The sequence below is a fragment of the Aegilops tauschii genome, chromosome 6 (assembly GCF_002575655.3).
Source record: "Aegilops tauschii subsp. strangulata cultivar AL8/78 chromosome 6, Aet v6.0, whole genome shotgun sequence".
NCBI classification, from domain to species: Eukaryota; Viridiplantae; Streptophyta; class Magnoliopsida; order Poales; family Poaceae; genus Aegilops; species Aegilops tauschii.
In genome coordinates, this window is record NC_053040.3 from 6,284,640 (window position 1) to 6,306,521 (window position 21,882).

At 41.9% G+C, this 21,882-nt stretch overlaps 1 protein-coding gene across 1 annotated transcript in view; it reads right to left on the reverse strand.

The window, feature by feature from the left end:
- Positions 1-1,708: 1,708 nt before the first annotated feature.
- The window catches only part of LOC109748392 (uncharacterized), a 45,528-nt gene continuing 25,354 nt past the window's right edge, over positions 1,709-21,882 (reverse strand). The window contains exons 4-6 of the mRNA XM_020307423.4: positions 4,103-4,185; positions 3,262-3,951; positions 1,709-2,090 (exon numbers count right to left, since the gene is read on the reverse strand). Of these exons, the coding sequence (XP_020163012.2) occupies positions 3,262-3,951; positions 4,103-4,185 (773 nt within the window). The 3' untranslated portion in view covers positions 1,709-2,090. The remainder of the gene's footprint in view (positions 2,091-3,261; positions 3,952-4,102; positions 4,186-21,882) is intronic.

Genomic DNA, 21,882 nt, shown 5'->3' on the forward strand with positions numbered 1-21,882 from the left:
GCAAAGGGGTACGTCCAGCAGCCCGGCGTGGACTTTGAAGAGGTTTTCGCGTCGGTTGCATGCCTGGAATCGGTGCGTGTACTCTTGGCCATTGCCGCACACCGGGGTTGGGAAGTGCATCATATGGACGTAAAGTCGGCATTCTTGAATGGCGTCCTTGAGGAGGTGGTGTACGTGGCACAGCCACCCGGCTTCACGCGGTGGGGTGAAGAAGAGAAGGTGTACAAGCTCCAGAAGGCGCTGCATAAAACGTTCTTTCACCACAAGTACACTACTAGACGCGATCGCCTCCCAGGCCACCTTGGCAGTGGCCTTGGCGCCGACCGGACTCACCATGTCCAGCGGGAGAGCTCGCAAGATCGCGGCCATGTCCTTGCGTTCGTCATAGAAAGGTGCATCGCCGGTTTCAACGGCATCCCACCAATCCTCGGCCTGCAGGTTTACCTTCATGAGCGGAGCCCATTCTGCGTAGTTGGTGCGCATCAGCATGGGGTAGACTCCGGCGGAGCTCGTCTTCCGGATTACCTGCTGGTACACCACCACCTCACTGGCGCGGCGATTCCTGCTCCTGCCCCGGGCCGGCGACGCCGCTCTCGTGCGTGGAGGGGTCTGCGAGCCCTGCCGGGTGTTCGAACCGTTGCCACCGGACGACATGGTCCCATGCACGACCTGAAGCTCTGATGCCAAGTGTTGCCGGAGATGCTCGCTGGAGCACCTCCTACCTCTTTCACTCTCGTCCCTTCACTGAACACAGACGAAGAACAGAGACAAGTGGTTTTGTGCAGCGCAAGTTCTGCTGCTTTTCTGTTTCCTTGATCCTTTTATTCAGTGATCGAGAGTAATGCCGAGATGCTCGCAACAACCCCATCGTGCCTGCTCCATCCCACGGGCGAAGTCGTGCAGCTGGCTTCCTAACTATTCGCACGGGACACACAACGATCGTGCCCTTCGCGCGCTAACAGAAAACTGAAAAAAAATCTGAAACTACTGAACTTTCTGAAGAAAAACTAACACCTATCGACTTGGCTGCCATAGCATTGTTATTTCTGCGCAACTGAAATAACCAACAATAATTCACTAAATGCACAACCTTCGACCACCTGTTAGGCATATTTCAACCTATTTGACTTCCAAATTTACACTATGAGGGCAGTACCTAGACAATATTCTAGGTGTAGTTTCCTGTATGACCTTTAGAATTCTCCCTGTTATATCATTTTGTTTGACATGTTTCTTGTCGGTACATCAGTCCTCAGCTTCCGGTAAACTAAGAAAAGAGCAATAATAATGTAAGACTTATTTTGTAAAATCAAGAAAACCATTGTACATATTCATTTTTTACATGTTCCCGTTAAGATTGCAGAAATTATTGTCACAATCTTGCAATTTTACCAATGGTGGCAGCGATCTTACTTGTCTAGCAGTGCTATGCTGCTGCTATACTGCTCATTTGTGGGAGCAGTATTGGTCAACTTCGACCCTTGGGGTGTACCCATAAAATAGGACGAACGGTTGCATTTTATTACTCTCACAGGTGTTGCAGCTGCCTGTTTTCATGTGAATATTTGTTCAAGAGAAAATAAATATTTTGAATAATCGCCTAAACCTATGTTGCTTCGTTGGTGCCCATGGTAAGGAATTGAATGAGGTTCTGGCCATGGTTGTTGTTCTTATTTTATATTTTGTGCAAGATAAGAGAGTGTTATAAAACTATATTTATCTACTAGGTAAATCAAACTAAACATACATTTATTTTTTATTTATCTGAGACATGCGGAAATGTTGTGGAATGAACCAAGATTGTTATAGATCCACTACGATTGCAAAATAGAGACTGGATGATATTTATTTTTGAAATATTTTGTTTTGAGAGAAATTTGTAATAACACTAAAGTACTTAACAAAAATCACAACAGTAGCCAACAACAGTATACTATGATCACACAATTTTTAAAACTGATAATAATTCTTGCGGTGAGCATCCAGTAAGCTTGCATCTTTGTCCATCACTAGGTCACCGTCTTCATGTTTTGACTTAACACCAATATCACTAATGCAACAACTCTTGGTGCAATCAATTTCTCCCTTAACTGCATATAAATAAATTATCAAAATATTCAGAAATTTAGAACACGCATACATATTTAACAGTGTCATCTGACATAAATGATAACAGTCAGTAATTCTGAATTGCTTGTACTTATGATTTTTACAAGAAACATAATGAATAGTTCAGAAGTTGCCTAAATCTGACAGGAAGTTAAATTTTACTCGAGCCCTGCATTCTGAAAAAGTTCAGGCTACACACTGAACCTATCATACTCCAGTAGAGGGAGCTACCAAGTTTCAGATTAAGGAGCAGATAATGAAAGCTCTTAATGATTAGTAAAATTGTTGTTCAGCGGTGCTCAATCCCTTTTTCCGTTATTTGGAGCCAATTAAGTAACACACAATGTGTTTCATGCTTGGAGAACAGTAAATATAATTTCTAATTGCTTCATCCTTTACATGATAAAGTTACTTCACAAATTAGTGTAAAAATAATTGTAATTCCATCATACTGAAATCTGCTGCACACGGACGTTGTAAAGCATATTCACTGAAAATTTAAACATGTATTTGTAGTGCGTAGAACGACATCAATTGCAAGATCATGTGTAGGTCCCAGCGTACCTTCTATAGAAAATTTTATATTAACACAAAGTAATCAAAAACTTACATTTTTGTGATTTGAATACCTGCATAGTTGTTCAGATAAAACAAAATAATGTTAAAATGTTACATAGACGCACACACATGGTACATGTGTTAGTAAAAAAATTGCAGCAATGCTCTTGCCAAGGAAAGACACACACGAACGGAGGTGAAGGGAGCCAAGAGAGACATCACAGCGACGGGGCACGGTGGCAGCAAGGATGATGCGCTCAGATTAGGGTGGCAGAGGGAGCTAACAGTGATCATGAGGGTGGCTGATAGACATTGGCCCTTGTGAAGCAATTAGTCCAACAGTTTCGGGTGAAAATGCATCCCGAATTAAAAGAACATGGATGTGAATGGTCTTTATGTTACTCCCCTTGAAACTAAACGGTAAGATGGGGCTAATGCTGCTCCCCCTAGTAGTAAGATGTACCGTAAAAAGGCTCTGTACAAAAGATTTTTGTGATGGAATGGGGTGCAAGGGTACAGGAAAAATGGTGAAATTTTGAAAGGGACAATGAAACGAAAACATCCATGCATGCAAATATAGAGAACAGTATGTACCTAGTGCTTCATAAGGTTTTCTAATTCCTCCATAGTTAGCCCACGAGTCGTCCCGTCTGTCACTACACCACCTCCACCTGATGTGCCGGCTGTTTCAGAACTAGTGTTGCCCCAGTTGAGAAAAACACTGCCAAGATTTTGAGGCTGCACTGCACTGGTCTGACCAGCAGAAGCATCTCCACGCATTCCATGTTGTACTGGTGGTGCTAGGTTGGACGGCAATGACACACTTACCATGCTTCCACTTGTTATAACTCCACCGCAGCCACCATTACCATTACCATAATTATTATCACTAGAATTACCGTGAGGATAACCATAAGATTTATTATTGCCATTACCATAATGCTGTCCATAATCATTAGCACTGACAGTACCATAATGATGATCATAACCAGTTATGTCGCCAATGCTATTACCATGATGATAACCATGACCATAAGCAGCACCTGCACCAAGATTAGTTGTGTGGTTCCCATTTCCAAGAACGCCATAGTCAACTTGTGATGCACCACCGCTTAGCCAGCTGGTTTGGTTAATATCTCTTGCTCCCTGGGACCTCATATGGAATCTGTAACTTCCCTCACTTTCTTGAGATTCCGAATAGTTCTTGGAAGTATTATTAGAATATGGTGGCCTAGAGCTTGACATGGTTGATAGCCCACCCTTACGGCAGTCGTTTCTGTATTTCTGAAATTTCAAATATTGTAAAAACATCAATAAATGGGTGCTTGATTACTAGGGTACCATTTCTGATAATTTGTGTCATGATCATATAAAAATTTGATCTGATAGTTGGTTTCAGATTAAAGAAACATCAACTAGGTAGTCTAAATCTTACCTGTAGATGGCTACTGACTTGAGCTGTAGTTACATATATACCGTCAATCTCCAAAAATTCTCTTATATTGTTTGGCATGTCGTCTGTATTAGAAAAGGAAAAAATATAAGTGGCTAGAGCTTAGAAAGATGGAAAAATCACAAAAATGCGCTTTATTTATTTCAGGTCTATCATACTAAGTTCACCCTAAAATTTCCCTTGACTATCCATGACAATTGTAAGAAGAAAGCATCTAAATGATCAGAGCTGGGCAACTAATTCAAATAAATCATGCAACGAGTACATAAGTGAAGGGATCATAGTTTTAAATAGCACGCTATCTCGGCGCTATAACGACACTATATCATTTGGTGGGGCATCACGCTAAGGCATTTAGCACTATTTAGCTCATTTAGCGCGCTATACCTCAATTTGTTATAATAAAATTAAAATATTAAAATTTGCAATTGCACAGGGATAACTAAAATCTTTCAGCAACATACAAGCGTTCATAGAATCACAAAATCATTTCATTTATAATGTGATATAGAGAGGTACATATGCATGTTATGTGTTATCATATTTATCTATATTTGTCCAAATACAGGCTTAAAAAATGACAAAGATATATAAGCAATGAATTGTTATGCATTAATGGACTTGCAAATGATAAGTTATACATGGGGAAAAAAGAAAAACTTTTCTGTTAAAAAATGAATAAATCCTGTGAAATATGAGATAATTTAGCTTGCGTATACACAGGGGGTAATTAAAGGGTCAAAATGTTCTACATGAACTAGACTTATTTTGTATTTGAGTAAACTGAATTGCCTAGGTGTGTTTGTGATACAAATGTATAGCTAATTAGCTATAATGTTTTTGGACATTCTCTCTCTATCTACCCCTTTCCCTCCATCTCTCCCTCCCTCCCTCCCTCCCCCTCTCCCTCCCCCCTCTCTCTCCCCCCTTACAATAGCTATGTGCAAAATCCATTTGCAAGCATAAACCCCAAACGAAGTTATCCTCTATAAATCTGTATCAAACATACACAAACACAACATTTTTGCTAACTCCATTGTGCGTCCACTACCCCACGTGAACCAACATGTAATTTGTAGTGCTACAATCAATGATTTTCCATATTTGGGGATGGCACCTCTCAAATGCAATTTGCCTGGCTGGCTGACGCCAGCCTGTCAAATCATTTTAGATGGAGCCACATATGTGTTTAGGTGTGGTCTAGAAGGACGAACACATATGGTAACAAGATTGAAGAAATTGGTGTCTTACAACCCTACTTATATTTAAAAAATGTTTGATCTTAAAGATGTATCTATTTTTGGGTGAGAGGGCATTCAACCATTCTAGTCTTGGTACTCAAATATGGTATAAATTATGTGTTCGCCACTCATTGCTCAGTATCTAGAAGTCGGAGGATAGATATTGTAATCTCGACTCCCTTTTCAATGAAGAAAGTAGGAAAAGTAGGGAAGTTTCCCAAGATCACCCATGGGGATTCATTGCCATTGTCGACCTAGGCGAGGAAGAGGACGTAGAAACTTCTTATGAGCAACTGAACTGGCATAGGCAACACGAGAGGCTTTTTGAGGCCTACATACCATCACACGATCTCCATAACCCATGGTTCAACGTCATGCCTCCTAAAGTATCTCATATGGGAACCTTTAGGATTTGTCGAAACCAATGCATAGTGCTTGTTAGATGAATCTACTTGCGATATTAGACGTAGTTCAAAGGTAGAATCATGGTTTCCATGAACAAAGGACAAAGTTCATAACAATTCTTGCTTAATTCTCACCATCGGTAGATCTTGAAGCGGTATCTATTTTAGAAGAGAATGCCTTGAACTAATGGTGCGTCATGTTTTAACCGAAACATGGTAGAATTTTGAGTGTTTGTATGTAAACGCTCTCTATGGCAGACATGGAGGATAGACACTGGAGACTCTCTGCTCCCATGGAAATGAAGGAAGTATTACATATAGGGTAGCTGCCTTGGCTGACATCAAGGGTATCACTCGAATTGTTGACTTAGGCAAGGATTGGCACTTTAAGAAGGTCTAGAATGGCATGTAAACTAGAACATAAATGACTTCCCAATATAAGTGAACCATGATATGATATCACGCGCGTGCCCCTGCCTTTGTTCGATGTAATGCTATCTGCCACCTCTCGTGCACAAACTGTTGGAGCCATCCTGAAGCCAACAAGTTGAGTACTTTTAGAAAAACCTCCTCATGAGATTTTACATGTCCCAAATGCGGGTACATAGGGGGTCAAATGATAGAAGGGAAAAGTTCATATCCTTTATGTATACATTCTTATAAAATAGAAGATCTTTTACAAGACATCCATTTCTTGTGAACAATTGTATATTACTGATAACTCATGGTACCACATACACATGATATATAACTGAGCTTACTGTAACCAACACTTCTTTTGGGAAAGTTGGATGAAATATAATGAAGCCTCAATGGGTTGTCAATGAACAAAGTGGTGCAAGCAAGGAAGCTGCCTTTTCTCACTCCAAGCATGTCACTTGTATTGTCGATATAGGTGATGAAGAGGTCGTAGATGCTTTACAAGTTGTCAGACTAGCGTAACTGTGGTAACATGGGTCACCACATTTAGTGTTCTAGGACTTTATTTGACATAATGATCTCCATTGTTCTCATGCATGATACATGCCTGTTGAGACCAATGTGTTAAAGCTTTTTAATTTCACTAAGTAATTTACAGTAAGGTCGTGCATCACAATGTTGCAGAAATATTTGTATGTATTCTTCATGATCTATATGTCATTTTATTGTTGATGTCAAGACAGAAAAAAACTTTGAATGGCAATTATATCACTACGTATTGACTTGGCGTAGAAAACATTATTTTACTTGGTAAGCTAGTAAGACGTGGACATTTGAGACATCTCAAGGAAAATAGGTGAGAAAAATTGTCAAAACCGAAAAAGGGGGTGGAGTGGGATGATGAAATAAATAAACATAAGACAAAACCTTATGTATTATTTAAGTAGGGTAGGTTAATCTATTTGTATGTTTAGTCAAAGTTTCGACGTAGGAGTGTATGATAATGGGATAGTAAGAGGTGTATATTCTTATTGATATGTTCTAGCTATATTATTAGTAGCTCATTGTACCACCCAAATATGGTAGGAAGTTCGTATTCATTACATAGTGATTGCCTCGGCAAGGTGGGGGTGGGGGGCAGATAGTAGAGGTTTGATAGAGACTTGTCAATGAAGAAAGCTAAGATAATCAAGTCAACTACCCTCAGCTTACCCCAAGTGTGTCATTGCAATTGTTGTAGGTGGTAGACACTTTCATAAGTTACCGATCGAGCATAGCCTTGGTAACATTAGCGACTTAATGATATTTGAAGACCATTGGATTCTATACTCGGACATTTTAGTCTTCTATTTGATGTAACTTGATCATCGTCTCCCATGTGTGAGCCTCCTTGTCGAAGCTAGTGAGTGAAAGTTTTTAGTGAAGCCAATTTTCTATTTATTCATAGTTTGACCATGGGAATGTAGATGAAATGTGATAGATAGAGAAATTTTGTAGCAATTTGTTTTTGATATTCCAATTGATGGTGGAGTTGTAATAAGTGTATATTATTAGTTCTGAATATACTTGATTAGTAGTATAATGAAAGTGCATTCATGCAAAAAGTTTTCCATCATAAAGCCAAATGATAGATATTGGATTATTAAATTCCATTGCAATGAACATACTAGGACAAGAGTGGGATGTTGTGTATGCTTGCCCCGAGGAGATCAAGCCAATGTTGACTTAGGTGAGTACAAGATCATAGGAACTTTTAGAATCTACGGAACATGAGTAATTAACCATCACACACCAGTAATTTCTTGAGATATATGAACTTAAACATGTATGACATAATATACTACAAGCTTTCCTCGATGTACTGACACCTGTTTACTCCCCTGAATGAACCATTTTGGGCCATGCTGATTGTAACATTTGAATACTTTTGGAGGGAGCTTCTTGTGTTGGTAGAATGGGCCTCTGAGTGTGGATATATGGGCAACTATATTAAGGGTCAAAGTTCATATATGATAGTAGTGTACTCCAACTGAAGGTGTATCCTTAAGAGGTATCTATTTTAGGCGAGTATGTACTAGACTTCTGGTACCTTATCGTACCATCCAAAATATGGTAGAAAACTGTGTGTGTTTTGAAATGATGGACCCCTGCTGAATAAATATATTGAATCCTTTGAAACTAAATTATGTGTATAGAAATGGTCTAAAAGTGGAATCATATGGGCTACAAGACTTTGGGAGGAGCATTCATAACAATGGTACATCTATGAATACAAGACAGATCTTGAAGAGATATCTGATTTAGGTATCGAAAGTTCGTACCTCGTGGTACCACCAAAAGGTGGTAAGAAAACTCATGTTAACTATTAACAAACTAATAGTCGCCCAACAAAAGTATAGAGGGTCAAACTCAACACGTCTGCCACTATATAGAATTTCCCATGTCCCTTCATATACTCCTTATGTGTGTGAGCCAAACTCAACGGTATCACCATAGAATCAATAGCCGCCTTTGAGATGTGCTAATGGAGCTACACCTTCCCACTCTTGCCCAGGTTCCACTGTTGCATGGTTCATTGCTGCTGACACATGAACTTGTTCTACTCATGATACTATTGGGCATGGGTCCGAGTGGAAGGAATCCCAACCCAAGCATTGACATTGTTCTCCGTGCTCACCGATCTCATAATATTGGAGTCGAGAGGCGGTGCTGCACGGTGTCATCGTGTTCAAATTTATTGTTCCTATATTGCCTTCAAGACCATCTTTGTGCTGTTGTGCAAGCTCAAGTCCATCCAACGGCGATATTCGTTGCATTGTGATGAGTTTCCTGTTCTAGGTGTGGTCTCTTGCATCATCTTTGATCTTCGTTCTTCGATGATACATACAAAGCACCTCCCTGCACCGCATGTGATTGTTCTTGTAGTGGTGGCTGCCATGCTCATCGTCTAGGAAATGCTTTCTCATGCACAACCTCAGCCCGCCTTAATTTTTCCGTATGTAAAGTTGTAACATCTGCATGATTTTATTACGAGATTTTTGACCATACCCCTACTGCTAGTAATAGAGCGGTACACATATAATCCCATCATTGATTTATTAGGGCAATATAGAACTTCCCTATTTTTCATAGAAAACAAATTTCTTTGTTTGTAAGGGCCTAATGAGCAATATTTCATCCTATATTATACATACATCGACAAAACCTCAATCTCCTCTTTTCATCCTCCTCATGCTGGTTTGCTCTATTCATTTAGCTCCCACTGTGATCGTCTAGTTGCCATCCCCCCCCCCCCCCCCCGCAATGTCGCGTGTCTGTGATCCAGTCAATTTCATAGGCTGGCATATCCATGACCTCACAACCGTGTTGCAAGTTCATGACCTTGTTATTGATCAGGGGTTCAATTATCTAAGCCCTAGCTGTATTATTGCAATGTAGATAATATGTGGCATTAAAAATTTCTTCCAGGTGACAGCTGCCACAACTACCAAGCCATCGCTGAATTTCAAGCATGCATTAATATACAACTAAAATTTTGAATTTTAATTGAACATAGCCAATCTACAAAGGGGAATTTCCAATGTATAATTCTCCAGAAATTTGATCCTATGCTTACTAACAAGTCAATGGATGAACCGAACTCATGATCATAGACATCGTCGTTGAGCTTGTCGCTTGTTATGTTGATGCAGGTGTAGCAGGTCCTTTGCAGCAGCCACTTAGCAGCTCCACTGAAGTCACCACCAAACAGGCCATTGGGCACCAAGAGTGGTGAAAGCACTCTAAACCACATCATGGCGGTCATGACTCCCTTGGCACATGTCATGTACGTCGTCTCCATGTGTCATTGCGGAATGGGATACTTTCTGTGTAGCCTCCTCCTTGATGACGACAAGCTCCTCATCTATGAAAAAGAGGCAACCCACTATCAAAACCTAAGAAGAAGTAGAATGGGTGTGTCACCTCGATCAGTTAGCGGGCCAAAAACTAGGATATTCCCAAACTGCGCTCAAATTACGTATACTGCTTGCCACGAACGAGCAGTGCTTTCTCTACTTCTAACCCAACTATTCCACCAATATACATCGCATTGGGAAGTTTGATCTCCATGATTGAATGGCATATATTCATTATAGGGTACCATAAAAGAGCACTGTATTGTAAGGTCACAACCTATGTATCCTGACCAGTGACCTCCTGAAAGAGATGTGAAGGGTCTGGTGTTGTAATGCCTTTGAAGTAATATATTAAGATTGGGATCCTTTCTACCTTGTGATTGTCTTGAAAAACTAGTCTCTTGTGGCTTGCAAGAAGAGATTACTAACATATATAATTAGATGTGCCTTGTTTGAGAATTAGAGTAGTTCATATAAATAATTGAATTTTTAACTAAACAGAAGATATTCCATATGATTATTATTCGAAAGGTCACTAGGGGGAAAGCCCAAATGAACATTTTCATCAGCCGTAATCATGGCAGAACATTAGAGCTACACGGTTTTAGGCCATTGACAAGCAACCAACAACCAAGGCAATGAAAGGCGCACCAGGGCAAGGCAGCAAAGCCCAGCACCCAAAATTGTAAGATCGATTAATAGATCATAAGTGAGCGTCACCACAGACACAACAGGACATTAATGTCGATTTTTCCCATAACAATAGAAAAGGGAGCATGCTTGTTGCGAACATCTTGGCATTCTGGCTCTCCCAAATGTTCCAGAGGATAGCAAGGCAGACTGTGGGGTATAGGCGAGGGTGATCCATGAGGTCGAGGGTGCTGATAAGGCACACCACCTCCAGTGTGGTGGCAATAGGCACATTCAATGCTCGAATGGCATGGGCGTGGATGCATGCTTGAAGCAGGTGCTTCAGGTTTTCTTCACCACAATAGAAGACATATGCTATAGTGCAAATGTTGTGGCGGTGGTGGAGATGGGTAGTTGCTGATGATGGAAGAACCAAAGGAAGAATCTACATTTACGGGGGCGTAGCTACGCTAGATCATTGGGGGCGATGGTGTCCACAACATGCATCACCATGCTTAATTAATACACCATATGTGCCATGAACGAGGCACCAAAGGGGTGCATGATGCGACGATCTGACACCTTAGATGAGGGTGACATCTTCCCCAACTCATCACGCAGGTTGCCAATCTCGGTGTGCATGACCGCAGAGAGACTAGTTAGTCGGTGGTCTTCAATGCACAAAAGGAAAGCCGCAATGCATGCTTTGGGGTCGATGAAGTGCGAGTAGAGAACGGGGAAACGAGACTCCAAAGTCTTTTCACCCCACCAGAAAGCGCTTCACGTCTTCACGGCTTGTAGATCTCCATCCAGACGATATTGCACTTGGCACCAGGTACACTGGTGTCATGTTCCTAGAAAATCGATTGCTATCTCTTCACAGAGGCGGCATGCGTGCCTTCAATAAGCTATAGCGACCCATGGTGTAGGTAGGTAGGGCAATGAGGATGGCTTCGACAAAATTACCCTTGCTAGCTGAGGAGAGCGGCGTGCCACACAACCTAGTGAGCCATTTGTGTACAAGTGAAATGAGAGGGATGAGGTCGATGATCTGAGCTTGTGGATGGAGAGTGGAGGCCCAAGTACTGTTGCGGGAAGCTGGACACTAGACAACCAAACACCGAGTCCAGTTGTTCGGCAATCTCCGATGCGACATTGAGAGGAATGAATGTGCACTTGGAAAAGTTGAGGGTGAGGCCAGTGATTGTCGCGAAGATGTCATCCAAATATAGCAGCACTTGGCACGACAATAAGGGGACGAGGGGGTGTTTGGTGGACACCGTTGTCTGTAGGGGAACGCGACAGAAAACAAAAAATTTCCGACCTACGCACCAGCCCAGGACCACTATGGAGACTGCATACATGGTTTGATCTTTTTCGTTACCGACTCGTAGCGCAGCGGGAAGTAGAGTCGATGACGATCGGCGGTGCAGATCCCCGCAGCTAGGATTTACAACCTCCCAACCGCGAGGATGTATACCGTCATCTGCTCCTCAGACAGCCCTCTGGGAGGCGGTCGAACAGCCCCCCCGGACGGTGTCGCGGACAGCCCTTCGGGAGGACCTTCGAAACTCGAACGGTCACTCGGACAGCCCTTCGGGAGGACCTTCGAAACTCGGACGGTCACACGGACAGCCCTTCGGGAGGCACTCATGAACTAAGACCGAAACAACGATCTCTCTACAGAGTTGCACACATACGGTGTCATCTATCCGGCAGGGCTTCGCCGTCCAGAACTAGTTCCTGCCGGAACCCAGACAGCCTTACGGCTCTACGAAACTCTTTTCGTGGGAGGGAGAGAAGAAGCCAGATAATGCATGGCATGTGTATGAGAGCAAGGGATGAGTGTGGAGGGCTTCCCCTCCACCTCTATTTATAGGAAATCCCAAGGGGGTAGGGTAGTTTCACAAAAAACCCAAAATGCACATGAATGAAGTCCTTCCACAAGGACCTAGGAGTGAAACCAAGGAACAAGAGGGTCCCCAAGGGGGGATACCCCATGTGGCCGGCCACACCCCCATGAGGGGCCCAAAAAATGGCTCCTATCCATCCATGTCATCCCCAAGATCTTTTGGAGCAAAGCCCCAAAAGGTGGCTTTCCATAAAGTAACCATAAAGCTGATTTTCACTATTCACGACGGCATTTTTCAGCGTCTGATCGAACTGAAAATATTTATGTGGGTTAAGAACATTTCCAGTACCCACTAAAATGATTTTCAACGCGTTCCGAAACAATTCCGATTTTAGTGATTTTCATCTGCGAAACGCATCTGAAGTGGCTCCGGCAGCTCCGGAACATTTCCGGTTTTTATCTCAGAAAATTCCAAAAAGCTTCCAGAATGATTCTGGCATCCTCCAAGAATTATCAGGCATGTGCCGAAACCAATTTGACTTAATGGTGTATCCCGAAACAACTTTTCGGTATCATCGAAACTTATCCGATGACCTCTCTCTGCGGTACGATTCCGCTGTCCGAAACTTTTCGGTGTCCGAAACTTTTTCTGTGATTTTCTCTCAGACTCCCTGTCTAGTATTCAGCAGATAGATGACCCTTAAGCGTGTGACCCTATAGGTTCGGTGAAGTATAGACATGACCCGGAACCCCTTCCGATCAATGATCAACATCGGAGCCGTGGACACCCATATTGACCCCTATACCCACACGAATAAATATTCGAGTGAACCTCCAGTTGCCATGTGCTATTCCTGTTGCTTCGCGATATGTTACAAATACCCGAGGTGAGACATGTTGGCATTCCCGTGGATCAACAACTTGTCCACTATGCTAGTTACCTCGTTACCGGTATTGTTCTCTTTTCTCGTTATCGTATTCCGGCATCCCCGTGATCAAATCACAAAGTGTCTGGCCAGACGATGATGGATACCGTAACACCGAGAGGGCCCAGAGATATCTCTCCATCGTCGGAGGAGCAAATCCCAAACTTGAGCTATCAAGTTACTTGACACACTTTTCCATGAACCCGTAAGCCGCCGTAATAGCCACCCATTTACGGATGACGTTTAACAAACCCCAAAGTTCATGAAGCAAGCATGAAGAAACTCGATACTCTCATGGTCTAAGGAATCATGCAAACGTTGACCATCTCTGTGTTATGTACCAATAAACTTGTGACGAATGAATCTCATAGCATAACATCAATTCGGGTCGATTCAACACAAATGTCCTTCCTGACATTGTTCCCTCAAAGTTGCTTGGCATAGACATGCCCATGATTGGGAAAACATAATCATCATGCAACACTTGAGCTAGTCTTAGAGGCACGACTAGGAATACATTTTACCGTTTATTATTCCACACGTGCATATGGGTTCTCCCCAGAGCCTTTATGGATATACGGGCTCGGGAACCACAGCAGTTATAGCATGGAACATAAACATAATTATGAACAAGGAGACAATCAATAACATTTATTATTGCCTCTAGGGCATATCTCCTACAGACTCCCACTTGCACTAGAGACAATAATCTAGCTTATGCTAATGCACTTCACACCTGTGGCACACCGGTGTAAATATGCTTCGCTTGTGGTATAGCCTGATGTCCAACGGATCTGACGACTTCAGTTCCGTGTGTATCTTTGCATGTCCTCGCATTTTCACAAAATTCATATTTTGTGTGGACTTGGCTTTGTATGTATGTGAATCACAGGTCGAACCTGGATTCCTCAGACTGAGTTATGGAGCAACTACCTGCAGTAGTGTCCCATTGTCAAAAGCCATCTTGGAACTATACTAAGTTCATGAATGAACTATATGATTCAACATCTTCTTTGTCGCTTCTAAAGCGTCAACATACTTAGCCCTTGTTATAGAATTCGCCACAGTAACTAGCTTGAACAAATTCCAACTAACTGTGCCACCACATTGTGTGTTACACAAAACCCTTAATTTAAATCGAAAATCGCATGGAGAAAAGATGAAGACTGTATCGATGTAACATTTTACAACGAACTCTTCATGATCTCTGCTTGCGAGAAAACCATGTCATCAGTACTTACTCTAGTACTCTGTGACATCTTTCACTGTTGTCCCATGATCAGTAATTTGATCACTTTGGTATCCATACTCGCAACACCTTGGGAGTATCGGACATATCTGGTTGTTTTACATACCATGGAATACATGATTAATCCAAACACAAAAGTGTGTGGAATCTGCATCATGTATTTTACTCATCAGTGTTTTGGGACACCGAGTCTTGCAAAAACTCTTTCCATGTGACTTTGGCAAGATTCACTCCTTGGCGTTTTAAATGCTAAAAGGTTTTAGCATCTTGTCAATATGTATTCATTGCTTAGCCCCATTAGGTAAATCTATCTCCATAGATCATCATGCCTAATATTGAGGCTATTTAGCCTAAGCACTTCATCGAAAAACTATTTTCAAATGAAGTCCTAATTTGTGTCAAGAAATTTATTTCCAATTACCAATGTGCCAAGCACATAAGGTTTTTAGAAATATTATTACGCTCCCACTTACTTTCTTGAATTACAAGCATCTTCGTTACCCATTGATGAAGTCAAAACCCCTTTGACCATTTCATCAAAACACGAAGATTCCAACTCCATTTTGCTCTCTTCTGTCCATTGCTGGAACTCTGAAGTTTGCATACCTACTAGCATCCTCTGGATCGACAAATTACTTTGGACTGTATCATATTCAAGTCCTAGCTTTCATTTTCATCAGATGGAAATCCTTTTATCATCCATGTTTCATATCTCATGATTGAAATATGTATTAATTGCTAGTTCAACCCGAACCGACTTTAAGCATCGCTACGATGAAAACAAACTCATCGTAGTCAACTCTTGAACTTGTTATTTCAACAAGTCGAGCTTTATGGATAAAACATTTTTATCCGTATCAGTTTTAAGTTCCATAAATATTCGTTAGACTCTAAGTCTTCCGAAAGGTGTATCAAGGTTTTAATCTTGAATCACTTATGTTGAAACTAACTCGGATTGTATTGGCATTTAGCCAATTCTGGAGTCAGGGCCCATCAACGCTTCCTTGTGTATCGTAGGTATAATGTTGTCTAACAACAATATCTCGTTTGCGCACCTGAGAGGTTTGCACGAGCCTTGCCTACGTGGTTCAGCTGCAAGTTCGACCGAAGTTCATACATTTTATTGTAGAGACTTCCGTATCAGTCGCAGTAGGAAACTCTGGAATTACTTCCAAGGTCTCTTTCCTTTGATCTAATGAAGATACTGTTTATCTCGTCGAGTTGCACTATTCTCCCACTCACCTTTTAGAAAGAACCATTCTCTTTAAAAGCATACCGTTCTTTGTGGCAAACCTATTTGCCTCGGTATAGTGAGGGAGGAATACCCAATGACTTGGGATAACCTACAAAGTAGCACTTGTCTGATTTGGAATAGGTTTGTAACCTTTTACACAAGCCCCATATTCCAAATGTTAAGAAAAGATACAACATGGTTGGGCGTACCATACCATGGCTTCATTTCAACAGACCCGATGTAGCTCTTTTGAGTGTAAAAGCCGCAGTCTCTAAAGCATCACTTTAAAAAGGATAATGGCAAATTTATTTATGTCATCTTTGACCTTACCATGTCATAAATGGTTAGATTACATCTCCACGGACTTTTCACTTGCAGTGGTGTTCCGGGAGGTGCAAGTTATGAAACCCCTTTCACAACTCATCAGACATTCGCTAAACATGTAACTCAAATATTCCTTTGTGCAATCAAATTGCAGAAACATAATTTTCTTGTTACAATAACTTCTACTTCATTTTTGAAAACCTTTCGAATGATTTCAAAAGATCCAGACTTACGTCTCATCAAGTAAATATCCATATATCTACTTGAGTCATTTCTGAAGATAAATAAATCCACCACTAACAACACTTATCGGACTACACACATCAAATGTATGATCACTAATAAGTTTGTTGTTCGTTCCTTATGGCCTGTGAACGGTATTTTAGTCACTTCACTTTTCGGAGGAAAGTTGCAAGTGTCAGATGATTCAAAATCAAAAAGACTTCAAAATCCATCATAATGGAATTTTCCATGCGGGTTTCTCCAATGTGACCAAATGTAGTGCCACACTTGTGTGGTATTCTTTTAGTCTTGCGACATTTAGCGTCAGTGTTATGGATGTATCATATTACCCTCAATATTCATAACATACGTCCCATCTTGGATGGAAGCATGGCCCTTCATGTTATTCATAATACTTAACAACAATTGTTGTTTTTATGAACAACTCTTTTGCAACAAACATTGTGCAATGGGCTAGAGTGTATGAAACTCTAAAATGAATTATGAAAGTAAACCCAGAGGTATTGTATTATTATCAATATTCATAACATACATCTCATTCATAATGAAAGTATGGCCCTTGTGTTATTCATAACATCGAACATAAAAGGTTCTCTTATGAACAACCTTCTTGCAAGATACCTTATGCAATGGGCTAGAGTTTGTAAAACTCTAAACGAATTATGAAAATAAATACAGACGGCAATACACCGATGGAAGGTATAGTAACATTTACTATGTTCCCTGTGTATACCTTAACCTCATTTCTGGCTAGTCTTTTTAGGCCACAGTAGCTCTTACAGTGATTCGCAATTGAATGCAATCGAGCGGGTATCTTTGTGATTAACTCACAATACCCAAGAATTAGTGATTAACATGTTTAAACATAATTCCCAAGAACTATATCTTTGAACAGCCTACTATACATCAAAAACTTGTATGATATTCATACATGAGCTGGATATTCCAGTCATCTTTCTTTCTGCCTTTATACTTCTAACAGTTTAACTTTTAGTATTTCTCCTACTCGCAAAAGAAGCACCCAACTTAAGAGTGGCGTTAGCCCCGGACTTCCTAGGCGTGTAAGTCATACTAACACCCTTTGGACACTTCCTTTCTCTTTAAGTTGTTGTTTTATTCACCTTTCATTATATGACAGGCGTTCTTCTGGATCCCTTTCCCAACAGTCAAATGCATAGTTAACACTTTTACTAATACTTGCAAACAAACATTGCTTTGTTTGTATCTGAAAATAATTTTCAGTTCCATGAATATCATATAACTATCCCAACTTTCGAAGTTTGGGTTTCATGGAAGCAAACATATTGCACTTGACTGAAACGGAATTATAGCTTTTGGATCAAAGGACAAGAGTCACATGATCCACAGCATTAGCGGGAGGATACGGAAAGCATGCGATAGGACAAAGTCCTTCTCGGCACTTTTGAGGACAATCCTCATATTACGGTACCAATCGTAAAGTTTTAACCAATATTTAACAGCTATTCAATTTTAACAGGGAAGGTGGAAACGCGAGCCATTATTCTACAACTATTTTGCATATAACACTTAGACAATGTTCATAATTAATTGCACTAAGAATTAAACATGTTAATTCAACAGTGCGCTCCCACTCAAATCAATATCTCTCAAAATTGATTGTGAGTGATACAAGACCCACATTTCAATTGTTCGCCATTGGTGTAACACCACTGATGACGAAAAATCTCAACCGGTAGGCCAACTTGCCAATCACATCTCTATGTGACTCTTGTTCATCTTTCGATGCGTGTGTTCCGAGCTCATGACGGTCATGCCTGAACGTCAAGACAACCAAGTGATCTCGCTGTGAGGTCTCAACTCACCCGCCTCACACTTCTCTAATCGTTCGTACCCGTGTGACACGGCGCACCCCGAAAAGATAGGTGCCGTGACGGTGCTACACTTGGGAGAACACTAACTACTTGGTATTTTAAGTGAGAGATCACCCTAATAAAAGCGACTACCGCGCAATCAAGAAGGGTGCATCATAAGGGATAAACATCTCAGGCAATTCATAATAGCATGATATGGTATAGCCCTTTCTGACGGAGAAGTCTTTCATTTCTTCGTCTTCGGCATTCGCGTCGGTGTTCACCTTCGCGAAGATTGCCACCACCTTGTCGATGCACCAGATAATATTGCTATCTCTATAGCTAACAAAATAATGCATTACAACAAGGTTGACACGCAGGTCATTAAAGTGCAATCATATGGCTCCAACCATCATGCCGAATCATGACACGCAGGTCATGTTAATCAAATTACATCATATAGTCATCTCATACATAATCGAATTAGTATGAGCACTGCTATACCACATCATATGCACATCCTGCAAAACCAAGTTAGACGCCTCTAATCGGTTTATGCAAAATTTATTTTACGTGGCTTCTAAGGTTTTGACTTAAACCGCAGCGACCAACGTTTTATCATCAAGTATGATTATTCAAGTTGCTAGATTAACATCTCGGGGTGTATGAAACACGGGATAATTAAATCTCGAGCCCCATACTAAACTTCGTCATACGCATGACCCCCGTGCAGATCATATCTGCAATGCCCTTTCATCTACGAATTTCATCTTCCTTTTGACTACGGCAGAACCCAAAAAACTGATAGCACTTCCATGATCAATCAGGATCACGGATTGCCAGAACTTTGTCAAATTCCACCATGCTGTCTCGAGATTGAGCAAACGCAAATTCTAGGGAAGCAACAAGAACCTCGGGTAACAGATTTCATCTGTCACCCGCATAAATAATTTTCAGCAATAGATCTCATCTACTACCTAATTATATTATGCAATACCCATACATCTCCATGTATTCTAGATCGAAACCTGCATCTACGCATAGCATGGCTCTTGATGCCACTGTAGGGGAACGCGACAGAAAACAAAAAATTTCCGACCTACGCACCAGCCCAGGACCACTATGGAGACTGCATACATGGTTTGATCTTTTTCGTTACCGACTCGTAGCGCAGCGGGAAGTAGAGTCGATGACGATCGGCGGTGCAGATCCCCGCAGCTAGGATTTACAACCTCCCAACCGTGAGGATGTATACCCTCATCTGCTCCTCAGACAGCCCTCTGGGAGGCGGTCGAACAGCCCCCCCGGACGGTGTCGCGGACAGCCCTTCGGGAGGACCTTCGAAACTCGAACGGTCACTCGGACAGCCCTTCGGGAGGACCTTCGAAACTCGGACGGTCACACGGACAGCCCTTCGGGAGGCACTCATGAACTAAGACCGAAACAACGATCTCTCTACAGAGTTGCACACATACGGTGTCATCTATCCGGCAGGGCTTCGCCGTCCAGAACTAGTTCCTGCCGGAACCCAGACAGCCTTACGGCTCTACGAAACTCTTTTCGTGGGAGGGAGAGAAGAAGCCAGATAATGCATGGCATGTGTATGAGAGCAAGGGATGAGTGTGGAGGGCTTCCCCTCCACCTCTATTTATAGGAAATCCCAAGGGGGTAGGGTAGTTTCACAAAAAACCCAAAATGCACATGAATGAAGTCCTTCCACAAGGACCTAGGAGTGAAACCAAGGAACAAGAGGGTCCCCAAGGGGGGATACCCCATGTGGCCGGCCACACCCCCATGAGGGGCCCAAAAAATGGCTCCTATCCATCCATGTCATCCCCAAGATCTTTTGGAGCAAAGCCCCAAAAGGTGGCTTTCCATAAAGTAACCATAAAGCTGATTTTCACTATTCACGACGGCATTTTTCAGCGTCTGATCGAACTGAAAATATTTATGTGGGTTAAGAACATTTCCAGTACCCACTAAAATGATTTTCAACGCGTTCCGAAACAATTCCGATTTTAGTGATTTTCATCTGCGAAACGCATCTGAAGTGGCTCCGGCAGCTCCGGAACATTTCCGGTTTTTATCTCAGAAAATTCCAAAAAGCTTCCAGAATGATTCTGGCATCCTCCAAGAATTATCAGGCATGTGCCGAAACCAATTTGACTTAATGGTGTATCCCGAAACAACTTTTCGGTATCATCGAAACTTATCCGATGACCTCTCTCTGCGGTAAGATTCCGCTGTCCGAAACTTTTCGGTGTCCGAAACTTTTTCGGTGATTTTCTCTCAGACTCCCTGTCTAGTATTCAGCAGATAGATGACCCTTAAGCGTGTGACCCTATAGGTTCGGTGAACTATAGACATGACCCGGAACCCCTTCCGATCAATGATCAACATCGGAGCCGTGGACACCCATATTGACCCCTATACCCACACGAATAAATATTCGAGTGAACCTCCAGTTGCCGTGTGCTATTCCTGTTGCTTCCCGATATGTTACAAATACCCGAGGTGAGACATGTTGGCATTCCCGTGGATCAACAACTTGTCCACTATGCTAGTTACCTCGTTACCGGTATTGTTCTCTTTTCTCGTTATCGTATTCCGGCATCCCCGTGATCAAATCACAAAGTGTCTGGCCAGACGATGATGGATACCGTAACACCGAGAGGGCCCAGAGATATCTCTCCATCGTCGGAGGAGCAAATCCCAATCTTGAGCTATCAAGTTACTTGACACACTTTTCCATGAACCCGTAAGCCGCCGTAATAGCCACCCATTTACGGATGACGTTTAACAAACCCCAAAGTTCATGAAGCAAGCATGAAGAAACTCGATACTCTCATGGTCTAAGGAATCATGCAAACGTTGACCATCTCTGTGTTATGTACCAATAAACTTGTGACGAATGAATCTCATAGCATAACATCAATTCGGGTCGATTCAACACAAATGTCCTTCCTGACATTGTTCCCTCAAAGTTGCTTGGCATAGACATGCCCATGATTGGGAAAACATAATCATCATGCAACACTTGAGCTAGTCTTAGAGGCACGACTAGGAATACATTTTACCGTTTATTATTCCACACGTGCATATGGGTTCTCCCCAGAGCCTTTATGGATATACGGGCTCGGGAACCACAACAGTTATAGCATGGAACATAAACATAATTATGAACAAGGAGACAATCAATAACATTTATTATTGCCTCTAGGGCATATCTCCTACATTCTCAACAATGGTGAGGATGAGGCACTGGAGAACATATGCAACTAGGATGAAGAGGTAGGGGACAAGGGATCCCTCGATGGAGCCCATTTCGCTAGTGATGCAATTGCTGGGGACACCATTGATGATGACTACAGACCGACTTGACGTGTTGTGGTCCTAAATCCACCTTCGTCTGAGGGAAGGGAAACCACTATTGCCACCTAAGACATGGAATCTAATGCTTTTTGAAGTGAAGCTTAAGCACCATCGTCGACACACTGTACTTATGGAAGCA